General features: G+C 48.7%; 3 protein-coding genes across 6 annotated transcripts in view; 2 read left to right on the forward strand and 1 right to left on the reverse strand.

The window, feature by feature from the left end:
* Positions 1-2,977, reverse strand: part of kdm6a (lysine (K)-specific demethylase 6A) — a 52,212-nt gene extending 49,235 nt beyond the window's left edge. For 2 of the 4 annotated variants that reach the window (XM_061793247.1, XM_061793246.1), the window contains exons 1-2: positions 2,384-2,960; positions 2,161-2,224 (exon numbers count right to left, since the gene is read on the reverse strand). In XM_061793247.1, the coding sequence (XP_061649231.1) occupies positions 2,161-2,224; positions 2,384-2,565 (246 nt within the window). In that variant the 5' untranslated portion in view covers positions 2,566-2,960. Of the gene's footprint in view, positions 1-2,160; positions 2,225-2,383 lie in introns of all 4 variants that reach the window. The other 2 variants (XM_061793248.1, XM_061793252.1) reach the window with 2 other exon arrangements.
* Positions 2,978-4,451: 1,474 nt separating this feature from the next.
* On the forward strand, positions 4,452-8,733 carry fundc1 (FUN14 domain containing 1). The gene is made up of 6 exons (XM_061793254.1): positions 4,452-4,563; positions 4,703-4,771; positions 5,177-5,330; positions 6,825-6,900; positions 6,984-7,112; positions 8,085-8,733. Exons 2-6 carry the CDS (start codon positions 4,753-4,755, stop codon positions 8,160-8,162), a joined length of 456 nt encoding a protein of 151 aa, XP_061649238.1. The 5' UTR covers positions 4,452-4,563; positions 4,703-4,752; the 3' UTR covers positions 8,163-8,733.
* Positions 8,734-8,796: 63 nt separating this feature from the next.
* efhc2 (EF-hand domain (C-terminal) containing 2) lies at positions 8,797-20,973 on the forward strand. Its single transcript, XM_061793253.1, has 12 exons — positions 8,797-8,966; positions 11,605-11,781; positions 11,851-12,001; positions 13,008-13,231; positions 13,295-13,531; positions 15,262-15,484; positions 16,844-17,009; positions 17,526-17,668; positions 17,758-17,954; positions 18,029-18,162; positions 19,094-19,262; positions 20,490-20,973. The coding sequence occupies exons 1-12, from the start codon at positions 8,925-8,927 to the stop codon at positions 20,598-20,600; spliced, it is 1,974 nt and encodes a 657-aa protein (XP_061649237.1). The 5' UTR covers positions 8,797-8,924; the 3' UTR covers positions 20,601-20,973.
* Positions 20,974-23,915: the final 2,942 nt, after the last annotated feature.

The raw sequence follows: 23,915 nt of genomic DNA on the forward strand, positions 1-23,915 counted from the left end.
CAAAACACACAAGCTCATCTGTGAAGCATGGTGCAGGTCATGTCATGGCTTGGGCTTGCATGGCCTGCTTCTGGAACGGGCTCACTAGTCTTTATTGATGTAAGTCGTGATGGTAGCCGCAGAATGAATTCTGCAGTCTACAAAACCATTTTATCTGGCAATTCACAGAAAAATTCATCCAAACTAATAGGGAGAAGCTTCATCACGCAACAAGACAATGACCTAAAAACACACTGCCAACACAACAAAGGACTTCATCGGGGGGTAAAAGGTCGGGTGGAAGGTCTTGGACTTCCCAAGTCAATCACCAAATCTTAACCCAATAGAGCACGCATTTTACCTCCTGAAGAGGAGACTGAAGGGAGAAACCCCCAGAAACAAACAAGAAATGAAAGAGGCTGCAGTAAAGGCCTGGAAAAGCATTTCAAACAAAGAATGCAACAGTCCGGTGAAGTCAGTGGGTCGCAGGCTTGATGCAGTTATTGAAAATAAGGGTTACGCCACCAAATATTAAATGTTATTCACTTTAAATTAATTGAATCATGTCTGTTCCAATGCTTTTGCTCACTTGAAAAGTCGGTGGCTTCAAACAAAAGGTGAGCTCTGTCCAGGGTTGTTTAACACATCTAGGTGTAAATAACATGAAATAAAAGATGCAATTCTGAACTTTTGTCTCATATTCATCTTTTAATCTGAAACCCTAATGTCTTCAGTATACAACAAAGGAATAGACCTTGCCGTTCCAATACTTCTGGAGGGGACTGTATTTGTACATATGGTTGCATATGTATATTGTATATATGATTTATATATGATTCAAGCACAGATGTGACGATACTGCATAGAGTAGGGCAGTGATTCCCAACCCGATGTGCCGCGGGAAATGATCAAATTTCACTTAATTGGTCAAAATATTATTTATTTACAACAAATACTGTGTCTATGTTCATCTAGCTATGCCACCAGCATATCAAGGCAGACAGAACAAATAAATAAATGTACAATTGACATTTTTGTTTGTTGATGTGCTGTGAGATTTTTCAAATGTAAAATACGTGCCTGGGCTCAATAAAGGTTGAGAATCACTGCAGTAGCGTACCAACACGCACACACACACACACACACACACACACACTATCACACGCTCCCCCTCCTGCGAGAAGCCCCCAAACCACATGTTGAAGGCAAACATCAAGCCGAGGCAGCCCAGCCTGCATGGCCATTGACGCCGTTCAAACTGTCCGCCGCTGACTCTTGCGTCCATCCACAATGATTGTTTTTCAAACATAACAATGACTTTTAGAATGATCTCATTTTGGGGGCTAACGTGATTAGCCAAGCTAGCGCAGCTAGGTAGTTGCACAAACGTTTGCCCTATCCAAGTATTTTCTTCCCGTCTCCGCCATCTTGGTTGTAACCATACGACAATATTTTTGCCAATAGGTTCAAAATTGCGTTGTTCGTATGTTCAGGCTCATAACGTTTGAGTTAAGCAGGCAGAAAAGTGCTACGCACCGGCAAGGCTGGCATAAGTGAGCTGGCGCACAAAACTAAACAAACGAACGAACGTTTTTGTATACGCTGACAACTGTCAACATGCCGCGTAGCATTTATTATTATTGTATTTTATCAATTCTACGCACATTAACATGCAAATGCTTTTCCTCACTCTTTCGGTACTTTGCAGCCGAGTTGACTTTTAATGTAACAACAAGCGATATGTTCGCTGTGGATTTTACGTTGGTCTTAACTCGTGTATATTTTGTGAAAATAAACAACTGATATCGCATTGGATGCCATGTTACAACGTCAAATGTGGAGACTCGTACTGTAGATCGTTTGCTAGCTTGAGATGCGTTTGACAGTATTAAACGTGGCTTCAATCAATGTATGCGACCTTTTATGGTAATTGTGGTGTGTTAGTGTTGTGCGGGACTGTACACGATCAAGAAAAGGTGCGTAATGTGATCTAAATTGCCGCTTAAGAGTCCAACTTGGACAAATTCACGGATGTGCTCGTCGCTGCTAACAACATTAGCCGCATTAGCAACGAGCGGCGTTGAGAGGTCGCTGCCACTTTATCTCGGGAGGGGACGTGCACTACTAACGAGAGGAAATAATGGAAAGAGGCGACTGTGATGTTACACTGTGGTGGCATACCTTGAACAGTAAGGCCTTCGTTCTGGCGCCATCTTCTTGAAGCCTATGAAATCCAAACAGTGAGCTGCAAGTAGAGGACACACAACACAGGCGGTTCCGTATGACTTAAGGGCAGCTTTCGTCTTGTGTTGTGAAGCACACGCAGAGGAACGAAGCGGATTTTTTTTTTTTTTCCACTCAAAAAAAAAACAAAAAAACCTGTTAACACCACAGTTGTTCTAACCTGTCAATTCCGAGCAGACTCGCTCTCTCTTGCGTCGTAAGCGTCGGAAAGTCCTCTTCGGTTTCACTCGCTTTTGCCGACGCCATTTTCTCCTCGTCATTAGCGGCGGCGCTCAGACTCCGCGCAGCAGCCGAAGAGGAGGAGGCGGCGGTGGTGACGAGCGACACTCCGCTCGATTTCATGGTGGACAAGTTGAAACAGCAACGGGAGGCGAGAGCAGACGAGCAACGGAAGAGCTGCACACCTTCTTCGCAGCAAGTCGCGCGGGGCGTAGCGTATTTTTCTTTCCAAATCCTCAAGGAAACGAGCCCTTCCAGTTAGCTTCCAGCCGCCTCATATTAACAGCGTGATTCCCGGCACTGGTGTGTGCATGGAGTGGATGCAACGTTGACTTTTTTTTTTTTTTTTTTTTTACGACTGGCTGTAATTTGATAATATCGCAAAGTTGCCCAAGCATCGGCTCAAAGTTGTTGTAATTGTGTCACAGTGGCAAACGCACGCACGCACGCCGCCACTGTCGGCACGCCCTCCGCGCACCTCGCCCAATCAGCTGCGGGCGTGCGCCGTCACGTGACTGTCCCCGCTTGACGTTTGACGAGCACGCGGATGAGTCCGCGACTGTTGGCAAGAAAAAAAAGTCCCGCTCCCAAACTCTCGTGATTGGTTCCGCCCTCTGTATTGTGATTACGTAATCCTCTATTCAAACCTCTAATTGGTCAGAATAGCTGTCCTTCAAAAGGGGGCGAGAAAGGGGAAGTCGGGTTCCGACGTAGCAACCATAGATATGAACACTAGATACTCCAGTGCACTGTCGTCGCCTGGCTAACCGACGTGCGTACGTGGCGGGTGCGTTGGAGAGGTCGACCTTCCCATCAATTGCAATGCATGGATATTGGAATTAAGTCTTAACTTGCTTATTTCTCAACCGATTTTAATGAGGTTTATTTTTCTGTCAACGCAAAAACGTGTCCTATCAATACATAACGTTTGAAAAATAAAGATATATTTTTACATGTGAAAGGTTACACCCAGTTCCCTTATCATAATTGTAGGGCATTGTACGTAACCGTACGCAGCACAATGTAGCGGAATCATTTTGGTGTTTTGGTTTTCTTGCCGTTCACACACATGCAATGCGCTGACGACTTTAATCCTCCTAGCTTCGCTCGGGCGAAAGCACGCAGCTCAAAAGGGGCGTGTCGTAAATACCTATTCATATCTGTGGTAGCAACCATTTTGTTTTGTTTTTCCTTTTTTCTTTATCGATCATATTCAAATTACGAACAAACAAATACAGACAACATCATTAGTACATAAAATAGTACAAAATAGGAGCCAGGCGGATTTTAAATAAAATATTTAAATGAAGAAGATAAATTAACAGTTGTAACTTTTTTTTGTAGTTAAATAAAATACTCATGTACTGTCTGGTTTCCATCTTAAAAAAAAAAAAAAAGAGAGATTTTGAAAGACTAAATTTGGATTTGTGGCTATGGAATTTCGCAAGAATAATCTATAAATTTATAATAATATTGTTTTGTTGCTAGCATTATCGTACAAACCAAACAATACATTTTTCCAATGAAGAGTGAAGTCAGAGTCACTATTATCAATAAGAAACAGGGATACATTTTTCCAGAATCTGTTAGTTTAAAGACTTTTCTCAAATAGGTGTGCCAGTGTTTCAGGGGGCATTTCACAAAATGAACAATCAACACAAATGTCTTTCTTGAATTTAAGAAGATAATGTTTGACAGGATAATACCCATGTATAATTTTTAAAGAAATGTCCCTTGCTTTATTCGTAAGAAGATGTTTGTATGGAAGAATCTAGATGGTGTGCCAGTGTACCAATTTGTAGTTTTTGCGATTGGTGGACGATAGACGATGACGTCATTCATAAGACTATGATCCGAAACGCCAATTTGCATTTTATGTGAAAATGCAGTTATGTTTTACTAGTCTTGATACTACAAATATGACGTACCCAAATGCTGCATTTCAATTACAGTAGTGGTTGCGTGGAGTAAATCAAACAAACGGGTCACAAAATAAGCCAAAGGACTCCATTAACCACAATTCACCTAGGCGTGCTGTGACGTCACATGGGACCGTTTCCTTCAAATTGGGACTTGTTGGTTTTGGGTACCTCATCTCTTTTCTTCTATGCGATGATATTAGTAAGTACTCTCTTATAGCTATGACGTAGTAACAAAAGTCCGCTTGGGTGTCAGTTTGTTATTGTTATTCTTAAAAGCTTAACGATAGTGTTCCCAGATCATATATTTTGGAAATAAGCAGCCCTTCTTTTTTTGAAAGTCAAAAGTTGTCCGAGTGACGACAGACGTGAAGGCAACTGACGATCCAAAATGGCGAACCACAACAAGGGTAAGCAAGAAGTCAAGCTAATTTCTCCTCTTTCACCACGTAAACAGGAACATGAACCGCTTTTGGGTGAACCTTTTATAATTATTTGGTTGGCCGTATCATCTGAGAAAAAAATAAAAACACAGTCCTCGGAGTACAGCTCACCCAGTGTTGGCTAACTTTTGAGCCGTGCATCTCGAGGGGATGCAAAGCAAGGATTTCGAGAACGTCGCGAAGTACACGCTACGACTTGAGACGCTTTTGAACGGCGGTAACGTCACCGTATGTTGTCAGGGCACGCCTCAAAGACCAACGCTCCAAATATTGGGTCGTGCGAGCTTGCTTTGCACAGAGCGTTTGAACCACCGAAGCCGTTTATGCATTCATTTTAATAGCGGCGCTTTTTTTTTTTCCCCCTATTTGTAGATCTGGAAGAGGAGCTCTACGACAAGGTCGTCGATCTGACCGAGTACGCCAAACGTCAGCGATGGTGGAGCCGCCTGTTCGGCAAGACGTCCGGCCCGGTAGCGGAGAAGTACTCGGTGGCCACACAGATCGCCATAGGCGGATTCAGCGGATGGTTAGGATTATTTTCATGGCAAATGATTCTTTCATTTGGATTTGCTTTGTAAAATTGACTGGAGGCACATGGATGACGCACTTTCACATACTGCATTTGTTTGAATTTTGTCATTCCAACAGATGAATTGTTCCCCAAGTCCAATTTGAATGGTAGTACAAAGGGTTGCAAAATTCCAGGAATTTTCCAAATTGAAAAGAAATGGGAACAAACCAGGAATTTTCCAAATTGAAAAGTGAGCCTTTGTTGGGCTTTCCTAATTGGCTATTCTACAATCACGGCAAACAATCAAGTGTATGTGATCAAGAATTTTGAATAAGTTTAATCAGGAATATCACATTTTTTCCTGATCCTCTACCTCCACAATGCATTAAAAAGAGAGCGCGCGTACACATTTTCTCAAGTTAATGTACGTACATATGAGTATGTATATAGTTATACGTTGATGTATGTATCCACTGAAGAGTGGATGACACAGTACACTTAATTGCACTGCTCAAAACGTGTACTGGCACAACTCAGACAACTTCATTATAATAAAAAAATCTTCCGTTCCGCTTCTCCTCACACGGGTCGCGGGCGTGCCGGAGCCTATCGCAGCTATCTTCGGGCGAGAGGCGGGGTACACCCTGAACTGGTCGCCAGCCAATCGCAAGGCACATGTAAAAAAAAAACACACAAAAAAACAACCATTCACACTCACATTCACACCTACGGGCAATTTCAACCCATGCTCAACAATACATTGACATCGTTATTCATTAGTTTGGCGTGCGTCTTCAGGCTTTAATGACCGTATCTGCAACTGCAGAGTTGGTGGGACATCTACAAACGACACGATTGATTTCTGACCACCAGCTTGCGTCTCACAAAATAATTGCCACTTGTTTTAAACTTGTATTTGAAGTGAAGTCGTTTGAATGCGTCACAATTGCTAACCTGCCGGACTTTCTTCAGTGACGTGGCTTTCAATTAGGCTTTCCAGACTTATCTAGGGAAATGGTGTCTTTCATCTTGCGCTGAGGGTGGCGGTCGACCAATAGAATCTAGGCGCACTCTGTGTGTGTGTGTGTGTCGCGCGTCTCTTTGACAGGCGCTTCTACACGTATTAAAAAAAAAAACAAACAGAAAAGTTATATTGTGTCATATACAATGAAGCTGTTACAGTTCTATTGAGCAAGATCTTTGTACCTTTGGATATTGTGTCACATTGTGACCTTTAAAGTGTCAGCAAATGAATAAAACCGATCTTTTACGCGCGATCTCGAGCAGCTGAAAATCACGTTTAACGTTTATGATTGTCATTCTGTCCACTGTCCGAGCAGATTGGTGAGGAAAAAACAAAAATGCCACACACTAAAGGACAATTGCTCAGGATAATCTTTTAGTCGTACTTTGATGGGAAGTGGTAATCGGGCTCAAATTAGGCCCGATTATGGGTATGCGTGTACCCGCCCGGCCGGCTTGACTAATAGAACTTGTGATTGATGTCAGGTGTGCAGGCTATCTCTTCCAGAAGGTTGGGAAAGTTGCTGCCACCTCTGTGGGCGGAGGACTTCTGTTGTTGCAGGTATTGGTTCATCCGCTCCGCAATACTGAACGTTTCCTGAGAATAGTATGAAATGCTTCTTTTCGGACTTGTGTGCCCCCTAGATAGCAAACAATAGCGGCTACATCCAAGTGGACTGGAAGCGAGTAGAAAAGGACGTGAACAAAGCCAAGAAGCAGATCAAGAAGAACACGGATAAAGCGGGTCCGGAGCTGAACACGTTAGTTGAGAGGGTGAGTTTGCGACACAGCAAAACCTGACGCGTCTTCCTGCTTAATGTTGGAGCAATCTTAAAGCACACTTGACACTCGGCTCCATCTAGTTTTAGTCTTTCTTGGTTCTACTCATTTTGCTGCGTTTCTCCATAATAGACTTTCTTTGTTGTTTTCAACGCTCCTTTCACGCGTCATAAATTGCCACATTTGCATACATTATGTTAAACAACACATTTAGTGTTGAATTTTATTCAAAGAATGCAAAGCATACATGAAGAAGATAATTACAAATATTGACTTCAATAGATATGATTTATGGAAACTCTGTATTTTAGCACAATGGAAAGGTACAGATACAGATGTATGCCTTAAAGGTCCTGTATTTTGTCTATTTCGAACCTCCACAGAGTGACTCTCTAACATGGACTAAAAGTGTCGATTTCATTTGTGAAAACATTTCTTGGTTTTGTCGTCAGTGTCTAGAAAAGGCCCGTCGAACAGCTACTTCTGTTTGACCCAGTCTTGTATCCGCATTGTCCGTATTTGGTTAAGACCGCCCCCTTTCCTCTGATTGGTTGCCTGGCTCGTAGTCGGAGATCTTCACGAGGGACGGCGATAAGCTGGCGAAATTCCGACGAGCTGGCCTCTTCGGGCCTCTCGGCAGAAAAACGTCTGCAACTCAGAAATGCGTGGACCATTTCACTTCCTATTTCACGTTTACTCAGACACCGTGGAGACAATATTACATCCCAAATAGAAAAAAAAAAAAGTTGGTTTGGTAAAATACGGGACCTTTTGAACCGTGTAAAATGCGTCGTCCTATCCCCGCTACTCGCTGGAGTACACGAGACAGTCGATGAAGTTATTTGGTTAGCATAGATGTTGTTTAAGCGCAAGAAATAAGATTGAGCATCTTTAATTGATGACGATTCCTTAGTTAGGTGCTCAATGTGTTTGAAAATGTGATGTCGGTCGGTCGGTCGCTGTCAGTCCACAGAGTTTGTGAAGAAAAACATCGTGGTCACGAGCGGCTTCGTCGGAGGCTTTCTACTCGGCCTGGCGTCGTAGGCCCGCGTCCGCGACCCACGGATACGATGTTGCTCGCCGGCGACGGACGGGCTGACGGGACGTGTCCAGCAATCCTGTAGCTGCCTTGTCGGCATAGGCTCCACCCCTTTTCATCTCCATGTAAAGATGCTGTACTTCCACTTTTAAGAAGCACTATCATTATGGGCTACGACACTGACTCCTTGTACCGGGACAAATAATTGCCCTTTGCGTTACAGTGGGGGTGTTCAAACTTCATCAATGAGCCAATATTTATTAAAAAAAACATGGGGCCCCAAATGACCCTTGAGCTGGACTTTGGACACCCCTGTAATCAATCTACACATGAAAATGGTTGCAACATTGGTTTGTATTTTTGCCACGAGTCCAAGTTCCACATTGTGGTCTTGTGCCGCGTCAATCAAAAGTCAATGGATCCTATTTGAAGTGAATTTTCATCCCGATTGGTTTGGAATTATTTTGCCATTTGTATGCTTTGTAAATGAGCAATAAGTTCATGCTTAATGTATAACGCACGTCGCTCGTTCTAATGTATGTTTGAAGAACAAATAAAAATACATTTGAACTTGAAGGAATGTTTTGGTTCTGTTTGTGTTGTGTGGCTTGTTTGCGTTTTGAGAAAACAAACGGAATTCCTGTTTGTAGGTCCCTGCTATTTGAAACCTTGCGATGTAACCACGGTTACCGTCAACAATAGATCCATCCAGGGGGGACAGCGAGAAACACGTATTGTGAGGCGCTAATATAACACACTTTTGCGCCATGGCCTTACCTTTTCTACCCGGAAATTCTCCAAATACACACGTAAGTACATAAAACATACAGCTTTTGTTTCAGGTTCATGTTGGCTCCCTTTTTAAACGTTACATTTGGGCTGATACCCTTACCCTCTGTACATGAGTTGTTTAAATGTTCACACCTACGGGCAATTGAGAGTCTTCAAGCAAGCTAGCGTGCATGTTTTTTGGGATGTGGGAGGAAAGCCACACGGGCACGGGGAGAACATGCAAACTCCACACAAACGGCGCCGGGATTTGAACCCCGGTCCTCAGAACTGTGAGGCAGATGTGCTAACCGGTCGCCTACTGTGCCGCCTTCGATCACATAATGGAAATCAAACGTTTATGTCGGCCTAATTGCAGTCCATTACGAGGGGAAAACGTGTAATTGGTTTCTTTTGGAACTATTACAATTACAATTAGGATTACAATTTTAGTTACATTTGAAAAATTGCCTCAAAAACTCAGATTTCTTTCTTCATAACAATTCCTCATTCTGAAGCCGACGCTCGTGATTGGCTCACTGTGGCCATGTGCCATTCTGCTGTCGTCTCAATCACGATGTAGTTTGAAAAAGAAAGTGCGACCTGGTGGTGCAATCTATGAGTTTGTCTTGAGATTTTGAAAAGATCACACTGATAGTTCCAAAAAGGAACACTTATGTCGTTAGGTCAATATGGTATTGTTTTCCACATGCTGTGCGCATACTCCAGAGCGGAAGAGAGTCCAACCCCTCTGGAGAGGACCGGCACCAGAGCCCAAGCCGTGTGCGGAGACGAGCCCGACTAGATCTAGTCGGAACTTCTCCACCTCGCACAGCAGCTCGGGCTCCTTCCCCGCCAGAGAGGTGACGTCCCGCGTCCCGAGAGCCAGCTTCTGATCGGATGGCCGAGGTCCCCGTCCAGCTCGCGATGCACCCGGCCCCTATGGCCCCTCCCGCAGGTGGCGGACCCGCGCCTTCGAGGCCCGGCTCCAGAGGGGGGCCCCCGGTGACCCGCGTCCGGGCAAGGGAAAACCCGATCCAGTAAGGTTTCCCGTCATAGGGGTCTTTGAGCCGTGCTTTGTCTGGTCCCTCACCGAGGACCTGTTTGCCATGGGAGACCCCGCCAGGGGCATAAAGCCCCAGACAACTTCGCTCCTAGGATCACTGGGACACACAAACCCCTCCGCCACGATAAGATGACGGGTGTAACAAACATCGTTAGGATATATTTCCTTTTTGTTGTGTTTTGCTATCAGTTTATTCTTTGTGTAAAGAACAAATATGTGGTTCATTCTAAAATAATGATCTACGGTTTGAATCCGATATCCAAGGGTCCCGTTGATGCATTCAAATGTGGTCAAACATAATTAGTTGTGTTGAGGTAAGCCAAATCGGTCCCATTTCCAAAGTCGTCTTCCCGAACGCCGATTGTAAGCGACGGCAACCTCGTGCACACTTTCAACATGAGCACTGCGCTTAAATAGAACATTTCAAACTTGACTCCAATCAGGATTATTACAAAAAACCTCAATTGGACCCAAATGTCTGAAAACAGACGAGAGTAAATACAACTGTAAAAGTCGAAAACGATTGAAATTTCAATGGAATGAGCGCGTGTACATACACAAAGTTTTGGATTGTGACTTTATGTCAATGATTTCATTCAACCTTATACTATACTACAATACAGAAAGCCCTTTTGATTTACAGTCCACTGCTCACTCAACGTTTGGGATGTTCGGCATTAACGTGATATTCAGGATCAAGCTAACGCGCACTGTGAAGTTAATCTGACCTCTGAATGCATCAATGCACATTTTTGATCAATCTCTCAGTACGTTTTGCACAACACACAATGGTTTGATCCACATTTCTGAGGTCACCTCGAGTTTTTCTTCATCGCGCTGTTCACGTTTTCACATCGGGAGAGCAAGACGACGCCTAACAATCCACCGACGGGAGCTGAATTGGCTCCCGAGCGGATCTTCTCAGACACTGAGCTTGGCCCGGGGGCCAATTGAGGCCCGCCGGACAACATCAAAGTTTTAGCGCTCGGGCGGCGCGTGCGCTTTTGCAAGACAATCTTTTGTCACTTATAAGCTACCACAGGTCAGGCTCGTAACAGCTTTCGGCGGACAGGTTAGCCAAAGCGAATTAGCAACGCGAGTCACGCGTAATTCTGAAGTGACATCAGCCAGTCTCGAAACCTGTCGCGACGACAACGTTTGGCGACGATCGCGGCCAATTTCAGGACAAGTGGAAGACGGAATGTTTTGGGTTGAGCACAGGAGCAGAGAAAGTCGCGGTGCTCAAGAAATACAACAACGGACGTCATTAGTCAACCGGACACGCCGACGAGGAAGCGAAATAGTCACCGATCTTCTTGTGAACTGTCCGTAATGAAGATTGAGAAGACTGGACGACAGCTAGTTGTCCCATTTATGAATACGTGAAAGCCTTTTTGGTGGAATACTTGATGCGGTTAAGTTTGAGACCCCCTGGCCTTGGAGCGCCCCTCAAGGTCTTCAGCAGGTGAAGAGTCACGGAAAGGCACTGAAGTGGTGGAAGGCCTTGGAAATGCATTCATCAGTCCAATGATGCCAGAGCGTCCACGGCCATCGTTGCGTGGCGCTTCGTCCGAATGCTGGAACTCACCCACTTTTTGTCCTTTGTGTTCCAGCTGCTGAAGGAGAAATTCCACAAATCCCAACATTTCGACTACTCGAGCGGAGTTCCTTCGGAGAAGCCGGGCATCGGAGGCGAGCTGTTGCCGGGACGGCGGCTCAAAGCCAACTCTTCCGTCTATCCCGAAGTAGCGACGGGCGGTTTGCCGCCGTGGCTCGCCTTTGACAAACAGGTTTGGCACCTGGGTTTACATCCCAAATTCCGCTCGGCAAAATGTCCAACCGCTCGGCCTGTCTGGCAGGCGCTGCGCTTTGAGGCGTACTTCCGGGAAGCGGTGCCGGAGGCTCCCAATGAGACCGACAGAATCCGGACGTGTCAAATCTACTTTTACCCGGAAGATGATACCATACGAGTGGTCGAGCCCGAGTACAAAAACAGTGGACTTCGTCAAGGTCAGCGCATTTTGCTCGCCGTTAACATTGGGCAGAAAATCGTGTGAACGCTCTCACTTGATAGTCAGTCGAGCGCCACCGAAAAGGCTCTCGCGTACAAACTAGTTCCCCGCGTGCGGCTGGGAGGTTCCAGGTGGGTTTCCGACATTTGAAAACCGAGGTTGAACTCGTTGGTCCTCATTTCAAAAGACAAAAACATGCTGATCGGCGTATAGGAAGCGCTTACCTGCAGCGAGCGCGGCCCCAGACAAGGTGGATGGAATTATGAACAGTTCAAAAATAGCACAAAACTTCTACTAGAAATAAACAAGTCAGGAAAAGCCTACTAGAACAGCTCAACTTCATTGGGGGTTAATCCGAGGCACTTGAAATGTGTGCAGTTGGGTGCTGACTTTCATTCAACATGAGTTGAAATGGGAATGAATAAATCTGAACCCAACGACATCCCCGGAAGGGTGTGCACACTTTTGTAACCACATTGGTTCAGTTGTTTATTTTTACTTCCTCTCTTTAAAAGATTGGAAAAATATGGTCAAGTCACATTAATGGTACAATGTTTTGGAGGGATTTCTTTAGATTGTGTGTTTTATTACGTGTACACTTTCCACTCTGTGCATGTGTGTGTATGTGTATATATCTACATATATATATATATATATATATTTGAATACTTTTATTTATTGAAAAAATTCAAAGACTGAAAAGATATCGAACAATTGTAAGACAATAACAAGTAATCATAAAGATAACGTTTCCCCCACTCGTTAAACGAAATCAAGTAGCTAATATATTCTCAAAACTTCCAAAAATCTGTAGACTGAAATCCAAAGTATTTGAATAACTCTTTTGAAAATCAAAAATGACCATGGCACATTTGTTAAGTTCATGCTGACGTGTCACTCAAAGGCTCGCGTGCAGCAGATGGACGGATGGATGATTTTTGGCTTTTGATTTGATTCGATTTCGTTTTCGGGCGTACGTAATGATAGCGCTTTGGTGTCGGCAGGGACTCTGATTGGTCGCCAGCGCATCCCACTGCCGCCCCCCAAACACGAGCGCTTCTACGGCGTCTTCCACTTTAACCTCAACCGCCAGATGGCGCTGTTCTCGCGCACCTTCACGGTGACCGACTGCGACCGGTTCACCAGGGACTTTCTCACCAAATGCGGCGTCCTCCTCAACGAACCGGTCGCTGTGCCCCAAGACCCCTACCGTGGCCTCCGGGAGAAGGTGACGTCATCCTCCTCCTCCTCCTATTGCTCCGACTGAGTCCCTCGCGCACCGTTTGTCCAGATGGAGAAGAGCGTGAGTCCATTGCGGCCGTACGAGAGGCGAGACACCCTCAAGCAGTTCTTGGAGCACGACGGCAAAGTGCTGCGCTTCCTGTGCTTGTGGGACGACGAGCGGGCGGCGGGCGGCGGCCCGCGCGAGCTGCTGCTGCGCTACTTCGTGGCCGACGACAGCGTGGAGATCCGCGAACGCGGCGCCTCCGCCGCCGCCGCGTTCCTCCGGCGCGGCAAACTGCCCAAGGTGAGCCGCTTGGCAAAAAAGGGAGGAGCCAAGTCGCCGTTTCAAACACATTTACAAGCACAAATGTTGCAATATTGCCATTACAAGCAACGCACTTACAAAGACAAATGGGCATTATGTGTTCAAATAGAATCAGAGGCTTACTTTCACAGCACCAATTCTCACCGCTTGAATGAGCTTTTTTCCAAAAGGGCCATTTTGGGCAATAAAATCAAACCTATCATAAGCAGCAACTACAACAAAGGGCTGTTTCTGTATGTCCTGGAAAGTTGCCACTTCAGAGGTGAGGGGATCCCACCCGACAGCCACAATATAGCAAATATCGGACATTCCTTCGTTGGATTGGGCCGACGCTGACGTCACACCAACACACGGGGGCGTGTCCGTTTTGCCAAAGAAAAGGAAGGGGGCGTTCCAAGTGCAAGTCGTTATTGAGCAATTGCTCCTGTGGGAAATGGCTGCCAGTTTGACTCGGTTCAGCAAATCAACTTGTGAGCGGAATACGGGCCCGCTCCACGTGTGCGCAAGTAACGCGAGTAAGAGCCAAGCCAAATGTTCCCGATGTTCCCGGCTGACTTCTTCCCGTCGGCCCGCCGGGTCTCGGTCAGGCGTGCTCGCTTTCGCTTCATTAAATGTCAGCAGCCCTGCGGAGCTTGGCCGCGATCTGCCAGCCAATGAAAAGGCAGCAAGGCGGCCGCCGTCCGGCATGCTGTCATTTCCTATCATTCCACGTTGCCCTTTGATTTCGTTCAGTAGCGCAGAGCGTAAGCGTACGTCCTGCGACCGGAGGCTCGCCGGTTCGGACGCCGCGTCGTCGTCGTGCCCGCTTTGCCTACCGATGATGTTTGGCGGCGGTCGGAGGGGCCGCAGGCGCAGAACGGCAGCCGCGCTTCCGTCGGACTGCCCCCCGCAGGGCAGCTGCGGCTCTACAAGTAGTTTACCACCGGTCGGTAATGGGTAACGGAGGAGTGAATGAATAACGTGTGAAATTGTAAAGTGTCTTCGAGTGTATAATTTATGATTATGATTATGATTGCCCTTTTGAATACAAGAAGGCAGAAGATTTTTTCTGCGGCGCTCGTCCTCATCGGGCACGTCGGAATTCGGGCGACGGCAGACGGCAGAGCACGCCGAACAAGCGACCTTTCGCCTTCGCGTGCACACCGAACGACCTTTTGGAGTCTTCGATAAAGCCGTATGTTTTTCAACGCTAAAAGAATACCTTCCACTCCGTAAAGCTCGCCAAGTCATTTTGCCCAAACGCGCCGCAATGATCTCCCACAGCACACGACGGTAATAAAGACAGTGACGCTGTGACACGCCTCGACAGTCGCGCCGCTTTGGGATCATCGCCGCAGGAGCCTGCGGTGGTTCTTCAAATTCATACAGCAAGTTCCGCCGCCCCAAAATGTTGCGCTCATAATGGCCAACATTAAAATAGAGGCCGAGGTTTTCCTTCTAAGAAAACAAACAAAAGAAAGTTGAAATAAGCCGCTGCACAGCTACACGCTTCATGTTTGTTTATATTTCATGTTTTCACTGTAATCAATTCAGTGATTCTGTCGCATACCACCAGAGGGGGCACCCGTGGTATTCGTATCACACTTTCAGAGTCAGCGCTTAGTAGACAGACGAGCAAAGCTAAATTCCCCCCGAAATGTGGTTCGTATTTTTGGGTATCAAGTGCAGCTAATGCGGGCGGAGGTTTGACGGGTTCGCCGTCTCCGCAGCAAACTCGGAAGCACTCGGCTCTCCCCGGACAGCCGAGCGAGCGCACCGTGCTCGACGTGCCGGCGTCGACCTTCCCCTTGCAGACGGGCGCCATCCGCGAGGAGTTCTACAAGGACTGCGATTTGACGCTGGGCGGCGAGCTGAACGTGTGGGGCAGGAAGGTCGTCATCGCCGACTGCGATGACTTCACGAAAGACTTCTACCGCTCCAAGTATGGCATAGGTCGGTAATCGGAACCGGCGCTCGTTTTGAGGATTCACGCATAGTTTGTAGGCGGGACACCCCCCGCTGCACTCTGATTGGCTGTTATATCCCGGTAGAACACGCCCTACTGCTTTCAGATGGGAAAAGGAGGCGTCGTTAATATGAATCCCACTAACCCTAACCCGCCCCGATCCTAACCTTAACGCATCCCAAACCACCTTCGAGAGGCTCTAAGCAGATATCCGTGTTTTCTTTCTAAAGACATGAAATATGTCATATACGGTACAAAGACTTAGAACAATATAGTGCTGGATTACGAAAACGTAGCTTAAGCGTCTCTTTCCCGATTTTGCGGGCGGGGCTAAAACCCAGCCCTGCGACGTCACGTATACTTTCTGGCGCGAGTTCCCTGCCCCGCCGCACAAGGACAAAGTGACGTCATTTCGTTTGGCTGCTCAGTTGTGTTTTAGCTGCGCTTAGCGTCCATAACAAGGCCCGTTTATCACTGCGTCGTGCAGCTAGCGAGCTAACGATGGCTCCATGTCTCATTTTCCACAAGACGGTTTTGAAGCTCCCCCCAAAAAATGGGGAAGCGATGGGATGGATTGACTTTTTAAAGACACGCAGACGGCGAGCTGAACATTAACACCGCCGGCCGACGTTTTGGAAACTCGAGCGAACGGGGCAGCGCCGATCGCCTTCCTCCCACCGTGCCGTGTTCGTCTGTGACATTGCGCCGCCGACAACGAGGGTCAGTGGACTCGTGTGCTTCTGTTCACGATCGTAGTCCCAAATAAGCGAGTTGTTTTGAGCCGGTCTCAGCTACCACCCCCTCAGTATATTTGATTGCTTTTGGCGCATCCGTCCGACACGCCCGCAGCGTCTGAGAGCTGAGAGGAGGCCTTTATTATTCAACTTCGGAAACCCGAGACAATTCGGACCTTTTTTGCGCCGTGGCGTTGTTCTTAAGTGCGCATTTTTAAAAATTGGATCGTAGAATGCTATTATTATAACGAGTCTCGTCATTTTCCCGCAAACTATTTCAAAGAGGCGGCACGGCGGCCGACCGGTTAGAGCGTCAGCCTCACAGTTCCGAGGACCCGGGTTCGATCCCCGGCCCCGCCTGCGTGGAGTCGGCATGTTCTCCCCGTCCGTGCCCGCGTGGCTTTTCTCCTCCCACATCCCCAAAACATGCACGTTAATTGGAAACTCGAAATCGCCCGTAGGCGTGACTGTGAGTGCGAACGGTTGTTTGTTTGTATGTGCCCTGCGATTGGCTGGCAACCAGTTGAGGGTGTTCAGTCCCGCGTTCCGATAACGAGACGCGACAGGCGGGGTTGGTCTTCTCTGAACTGTTTTGTCCTTCTTCTCCCTCAGAGCACTTCGAGCCGGTGCGGTACAAAAGTCCGGCGGCCCCCGAACCCCCCGGACCGGTCCCTCCTTATAATGGCTTCGGCTCCGAGGAGGACTCGCTCGGCTCCTGCCGGCGCCTGCCGCCCAAACCCCCGCGGAAGGATCTCCTCAAATTCCTGCAATACGACAGGTCGGAGCGCCCGATTTGCGGTTTCCGACGCTCCGCGTTTGGCCCGCTCGGGCCGCGTGGGAAATTGCGGACCGGCCTGGACACATCGTGCGCCAGCGTCGCGGCACACGAAACATGCTTTGGACGTGTAACTACTACCGAGTGTCACGACTACCCTTCGCAGAATAGTTCATATGGTTCATATGATCGTTTGACTATTGATGGCGAGTGATGTCTGCAGACGGCGCGCCCAAAGATTCCTGAACACGACGGGCGGGATTGGAATTGTTATTGTCGATTATTGTTTTTGTTATCTTCACTTGTGAGGAGTTTAGCCCGTCCGGCAGCTTAGTTTGTCTATTGTGTGCGCTGCCAGTACGAACGTTCGCATTTTGCTGACGGCGCTGTCGTGGTCGTAAAGTACGAACTTGAGCTCAAGCGTCGCCGATATGGCGGCCTTACATCTGCGGCTGGAAATATTTGCAATATTGACCGCTCGGGTTTTGTCTCACGAAAAGGGTTTTTGTTTGCTCCCAGATGTGGCCTTGAGAGTCATGTGCTCAAGTTCTACGCCAAGATGGTGAGCGGCAGTCAAGCGGACAGCGGCAGGGAGTTCATCGTCTGCTTCTACCTGAGCGACGACACCATCGGCGTGTTTGAGCGCTCCCGGAAGAACTCAGGTGGGGACCGTCACCCTGAACCACAGTCAGCTTGCTTGGCTTTTGGGAGCCCGCAGCTCGAGACTTTTCTCTCCTCGCCGGACCGCCAGGCGTGCCGGGCGGCATGTTTCTGTCGCGCCGTCGCGTCACGAAGCCGGGCCGGGAGCGGTTTAAGAAGGAGCCCCGCCGCTACGTCGGCGCCCCAGATCTGCACGTCGGGGCCACCCTCGGCCTGAACGAGCGGCGATTCCGGCTGCTGGATGCTGACGAGTACACCCTCGACTACATGGAGCGACACGCTGAGCAGGTTTGGAAGGAAGATTGTCTTGGCGGCAAGCGCGCTCAACTCGTTCATGCCAAACTGTGCCAAATTGTCTGAAGTTCCCCAAAGCCAATTTAGGCGCCATCCTGGCTAAACTTCGGTCCATTCCGGAGGAAAAGCAGCGAGAGATCAGGAACTTTCTGACCCTTCGCGACCCCGCCGACACTGGATTTGTCACCTTTGACTCCTTCAGGTACGACTCGCAAATTGTGATGCTTTTTTTTTTTTCTGTCCGGCCGGCCGATCCGCATAAACGTCGCTGACGCACATCGGGGCTTCGGGGGGGGGGGGCTCCGGGCGACTCGACAACTTTCCAAAGCGCCTCTGCGGAATGGAATTACGCAATGCTCGCTCATGTTGGGCCTGGCACCAAATCTGTTCCGGGTCATGCACCCACCCATTTTCTGTAGCGCTTCTCCTCACGCGGGTCGCGGGCGTGCCTGACTGACTGGCGGACTTCAGGCGAGAGGCGGGGTACGCCCTCGACTGGTCACCGGCCAATCGCAGGGCACATAGAGACAAACAACCATCGGCGCTCACGTTCACACCGACGGGCAATTTAGAGCCTTCGCTCGGCCTAGCGCGCGTGGTTTTGCGATGGAAGCGGGGAGTACCACTTGATGTCAATAGAGCTGCGGGGAAAAGCAGCCACGCAGCCACGGGCAGAACACGCAAACTCCGCACGGGATTTGAACCCGCAACCGCAGAACCGTGAGGCAGAGGCGCTAACCGGTCGTCCGCCGTGCCGCCCTGTGCCGGGTCACTCCAGAGAACGTTCAATGGCCTTTGAAAAAAAAAGAAAAACCAGCTTTTAATGAGCAGAAAGCATTTAAGTACACTTGAATATATAGAGATGAAATACAAAAGCGATCAAATGACTTTTGGTCGTAATAATAATAATAAAGAAGTAAAAATGAGAATAATGCTGTATTCCTTGTGGGGAAAAAATGCTATCTTTTGTGACACTTTCGGGCAGCGCTGCAGGTGGGCTGCTATTCGCTAGCGCCGCGTTCTCGCGCTTTCGACCGGAAGAGCTCTCCCTGAACTCCTCACTCAAGGACGGCGAATCCCGGAATACGCTGACGAAGAGTAAAGCTCTTTTTCTGTGCGTGACGATACGACAGGGGCCTGCGGACGGCGACGGAGTGCGGGCTGAGCGAGCACGAGGTTTTGGTCCTGGGCCGCTCTTTCGCCGAGCGCCGGCGGCCCGAAGAGGACGTCGGCCCGACGCCGGCCGAGGCCCGGCGCGTCCTCAAGAAGAAAAACTTGGAGCGGCCGCCCGACGTGGCCGAGGTGAGATGCGTTCATCGCTCGAGGTCACAGTGTGAAATTGCGAAATTTTCCCGGCACAGTTCGAATTGCTACTTCAAACTGTGCCGCCGTTCGGCCTTCCGACGGGAACCTCTCGGGGGGAAATGCTTTTACAGCCTGTCATCAGCAGCTTGCAGCAAGAGCGGAAGAGTCACAGAAAGGCCCGGAACTGTATCGCTCGTTTCACGGCTCGATCACCTGTTGTGAAGTTCTTGTAGAAAACGTGCTGAAGCGGCCGGACACGTGCGATCGGAGGCCGAATTCCAACCTTGACACGAGGGCGAACCGCACTTTCGCTTCAAAGCGGAACGTCGTGAGAAGTTTCCGTATGTGCCGTCATGCCCCTCGTGACGTTCCGGACCGCCCGCTCAACAGGCGGAATCCGCGATATGTTTTCATAGCATTTACGTCACTTCTTTCCAGGTCTTGAAAAACAACGAGCGCATTTAAATGTATATATACACCGTATATTCATATATTGGGAGAGAGAAAGGGCAATGGAGATCCCAAAATATCGTATCGAAAAAAATGGAGTAACGACCGGAACGATACGCCGCAGCGGCCGATTAGCGTAATCCCGTCTGATGGAATCGATGTGACGTTGGGGGTCCCGGCACAATCGATTCTGCAAGCAGGAAATCATGAAATTGATCAATCATCAAACTCACCATCATGTGACTCAATTCAATGAATTGAGTCACATGAAATGTCAAATGAAATGAAACTACACTCCCTTCAGTGACACGTGAGGGACGGGGAAAAACATGCAGTTCATCACCCTCACTGTCATACAAGTGTAAAAAGAAGCTCGCTCGTTTAAGGAAGTCAAACGCGTGAGACAATGGTCTCCGGTGACTTCATTCATTCAATTTCACCGTACCACATTCCAAATCAGAGAGGATAGGTTCCCCAAAACAGCGAAGCGCATGTGCAGCGGGTTACTGTCTGGCTGACCAAGAGATGGCGCTAAAGACAACGGTCCTTGCATCGCAGAGCACGCCATCCAAATTTGATGAGTGCTCATTTCCAATCAGAAGCGAGCTGCGCTGCTTTTATTTCCGTCATCCGGATTTAGCCTCGCGCACAAAATACAATAATAATATGCAAGCCTGTGCAGACTACGAAGAGCCGCCAATGCCCCAAATACACGCAAGGATATTTTTCCTGACTTCTTTCTTACGTCCCGTGTTTTTTCCTTCTGCTCTCCAGTTTGATGTGACGCTTCGACGTGATGCCAGCGGCGGGAAAAAGATCAATTACTCCTCCCTGCTGCGGGAAGCCTTCCCCGCCGTCTCCGGCGCGGCCCACCCGTCCACGTAGATGAGTTAACGCAAGAAGACGAAGGAGTGTGCGTGAGGATGAAGATCCCAAAAAGCGGGTTGACTTTCAAACCGAACCGCATTCCGGGTCAAGGCGGAATTGGAACGGAGCTTCCGCCGTGAAAAGGGAATTGATAGAAAAGAGAAAATGGCGGCCGTCAGCTCACCGCTGCCGAAACAGCAGGTACTAACGAGACGCTCACGTGCGGTCCGGCTGACACGAGACCGCTTCGCGTGGGTTTTGCCAACGCTGACTTGGCGACTTCTTGAAGTCGATGGGGATTTCTTCATTTTTTGGAATTCCTGATTTTGTGGCTTTTATGAGCTGGAAGCCCAAATGATGTCAAAATAAACAAAGAAATACTTCAAATGATGGGCCCTGAATCGGAATCGGAATCGGAATCGGAATCTATCTGAATATATATATATATATATATATACATTATATACAGTATATATACATATATACATTCATGTATACATATATATATATATATATATATATATCTTTTTTTTTTTTTTTTTTTTTTACAGTGTATATATATTTTTTCCTTCCCTATACTGCTTGCCATGTAGTGTGTAATATATAATAATAATAATAATAATAATAATGTGTTATGTGGTGTGGAAATGCAGCCTATCCCAGCGAGTAGGCGTGGCTTCGCACAGCAACACGACATCTTGCGATGAGAACGCGAGATGACGTCAGCATTTCGTCCGTCGCTGCTTTGAACACAGCGAGGCGGGAGAAGCGAGTTTGCTCGGACGTTACTGGTCACGCCCCTTCCCGATGCGGCGACGTCAGCGCGGAGTCACGTCAGCCTACCGGCGCGGACGCCGAGCGTAGCGCAAGAGGCCCGCCGCGTCCGCGGGCCCGAAGAGCGTCATTGGGCGGCTTTAGGAAACGCCGAAGCTCGGAGATGTTGAGTGTGGCGTGTGCAGTAAAAACACACAAGGCTATTGCGAGCCTGCGCTTGACCAGTTCGGACTGTACAACAAATTTGCACCTCGGCTTACCTGTTGCAATGTAAAATACGGCCGGCGTTCCGTCTCCCTCGGAAGCAATTAAAAGACGTCCCGTGACGGACGCAAAGCTCAGAGCTGGAGAAGACGGCCGACATCGCCATTTTCTCAGGTCGTTGTACGCCCGCGTGAGGTTCGTCCACTTGTGACGTCATCGCAGCCGCAGCCACGTGTAGAAATGGGATACATTTTCCCTTTCGCATGATTGTCGCGCGCGGCACGGCGCCGACCGCTTAGCGCGTCCGCCTCACAGTTGTGAGGTCGCGGGTTCAAATTCGGCGCCGCCTGCGTGGAGTTTGCATGTTCCCCCCCGTGGCTGCGTGGCTTTCCTCCCGCATCCCAAAAAGATGCGCGCTAGGTTGATTGAGGACTATAAATTGCCCGTCGGTTCGATCGAATGTGAGCACGAACGGTTGTTTGTTTCGATGTGCCCCGCGATTGGCTGGCGACCGGTTGAGGGCGTAGCCCGCCTCCCGCGCCAGGATAGGCGCCGGCACGCCCGCGACCCGCGTGAGGAGAGAAGCGCTACGGAAAATGGATGGATATTATGCCGGACACTTTCCTGACAGCATGGATCGGAAGTCCGTGTTCTTTTCGATCCGGCTTTTGTATCGGATGTCATCAGATTGCGCAGGTCCGCCTCCAAATCCGAAACAGCCCTTCCCGATCATATTCTATTCTATTAACCGTTTCGTCACATAATTGTAGCGTTTCAATTCCATGTAAAGATAAGCGACTGGCCGGTGGGCATTCCCGCAGCCCTACGCTTGGTGAATCCGTTTTAGGGGAGCCTTCCCAAACATTTTCGTCTTCGGTATCCTGAAAGCGTCGGTGCGACGTTTATTCGATTCTGATAACGATTTCCTTTTGGGGAGAAGATAATGATTCTTATGTGTGCGCGTTGAGCACACACCGCCAAGCTCACCTCGTTTAATACGGCATGATTTTGAATCAAGGAGACTTGAAACTCATAGCGTGAACTCGAGCTCTTCTACCGATTCCACCGTATCGGCATGATCCTTTAATCTCAGTTTAGGAAGTTGACGAAGTGAAAATGGCGCTCTGTGTGCCGGACGAGGATTTGCTCCCGCCACCCCGCCGCCGCGTGCGGGATTCGCATTTGGAATTCAGCATTCGGCCTCCCATTAAGGGGACATTAGCACGCATCTGCGTGTGAGTTACGATGCGATAATGTCTGCGATGACGCCTGCGAGGGTCATTAGAAGGCAGAGCGTGCTTTTGTACAACTCTGCAGGAGGCAGTTGGGGCCGTAAACCCCCCCCCCCCCCCCCCCCCCAACCCCGAAGGTGAGAAATTCGAGGGTCAGTGGAGGTCATTCAGGTAATTGCGCGTCTTAAACTTTCGACCCGCTAAGCTGCGCTCTTATTTCCCCCGAGAATTTTGAGCTCGCATAGCAGGACGCCGGTCGCGCGCGTGCGCTTCCTTGCCGACAAAGAATTCTGCCGACTGGTTGAACGACCGCCGCCGAACGCGGTTTGTTTGATAGTCCGCAAGATTACGAGGAAAAAGTACACGACCGATTTGCATGAAGGTTCGCGCAGGACGGGCATTTGCGTCCAGAAAGAAGTTTTCCAATTCTGCCGGTACCGTCCGCTGGCATTGGGGCCGTGTCCATCAAGCAGCCAGAATCACGCCAGTTACTTCACCATTAGTAGTCTTCGTTCATTTACCGTACCAACAAACACGTCGGCGACGACGTGACTTATGAGTCCGGCTGCGCTCCTTCCTCCTCTCGCCATCTTCTGGATTCTCTCCGACGCACCTCCGGGTGCCAAACGCAAAAGAAATGGCGACCGAAGAGGCAAGGCGACGATTGCAGTCAAGCGTCATTCATGGGGAGCGTGAACCTCACCTTTTGTCTCATTTTTATTTCAGGGCGTCCCGCGTCGCACGGAGGCCACGCGAGGATCACGGGTGAGGTCAGCGCATTCGCACGCCCGCCGAACGCGTCGTCGTCGTTTGCTTCGTCAGGTACGCGGCCATCTCCGCCGACTTTGCCAGCGTGGCTGCTCGCGGATTTCTAATCGGAGCATATTTCTCAAATTCGTGGACTCCGAAGCCAATGGTGTATTGTTAGGATTGAAATGTATTCTGAAGAGTTGGAAACGGGAATTTCAGGAAGAGAATCAAGAGACTGCTTGTAAATGATTTAGAAGAAAGCAAATCAGTTTTGGCCAACAGAGTGAAATTCTGCCGCGATGTAGACCGCCGGCCTAACTCAATTTTGGGTGAATCGGGTCGGAGTACAAGCAGACCGATGCATGAGGTCCGC

Source organism: Phyllopteryx taeniolatus, chromosome 12 (assembly GCF_024500385.1).
Source record: "Phyllopteryx taeniolatus isolate TA_2022b chromosome 12, UOR_Ptae_1.2, whole genome shotgun sequence".
Lineage (NCBI taxonomy): Eukaryota > Metazoa > Chordata > Actinopteri > Syngnathiformes > Syngnathidae > Phyllopteryx > Phyllopteryx taeniolatus.

What these genes read in the sequence shown, in the direction of transcription:
- fundc1 (XM_061793254.1), top strand. An exon ending in ATAGGCGGATTCAGCGGATG is followed by an intron (nt 5,331 to 6,824) that starts GTTAGGATTATT and finishes GATTGATGTCAG; the next exon opens with GTGTGCAGGCTATCTCTTCC. An exon ending in TGAACACGTTAGTTGAGAGG is followed by an intron (nt 7,113 to 8,084) that starts GTGAGTTTGCGA and finishes GGTCGCTGTCAG; the next exon opens with TCCACAGAGTTTGTGAAGAA.
- efhc2 (XM_061793253.1), top strand. Translation starts at nt 8,925, where the DNA reads ATGGCCTTACCTTTTCTACCCGGAAATTCTCCAAATACACAC. An exon ending in GCGCTCCCGGAAGAACTCAG is followed by an intron (nt 17,669 to 17,757) that starts GTGGGGACCGTC and finishes CCGGACCGCCAG; the next exon opens with GCGTGCCGGGCGGCATGTTT. An exon ending in GTCACCTTTGACTCCTTCAG is followed by an intron (nt 18,163 to 19,093) that starts GTACGACTCGCA and finishes ACGATACGACAG; the next exon opens with GGGCCTGCGGACGGCGACGG.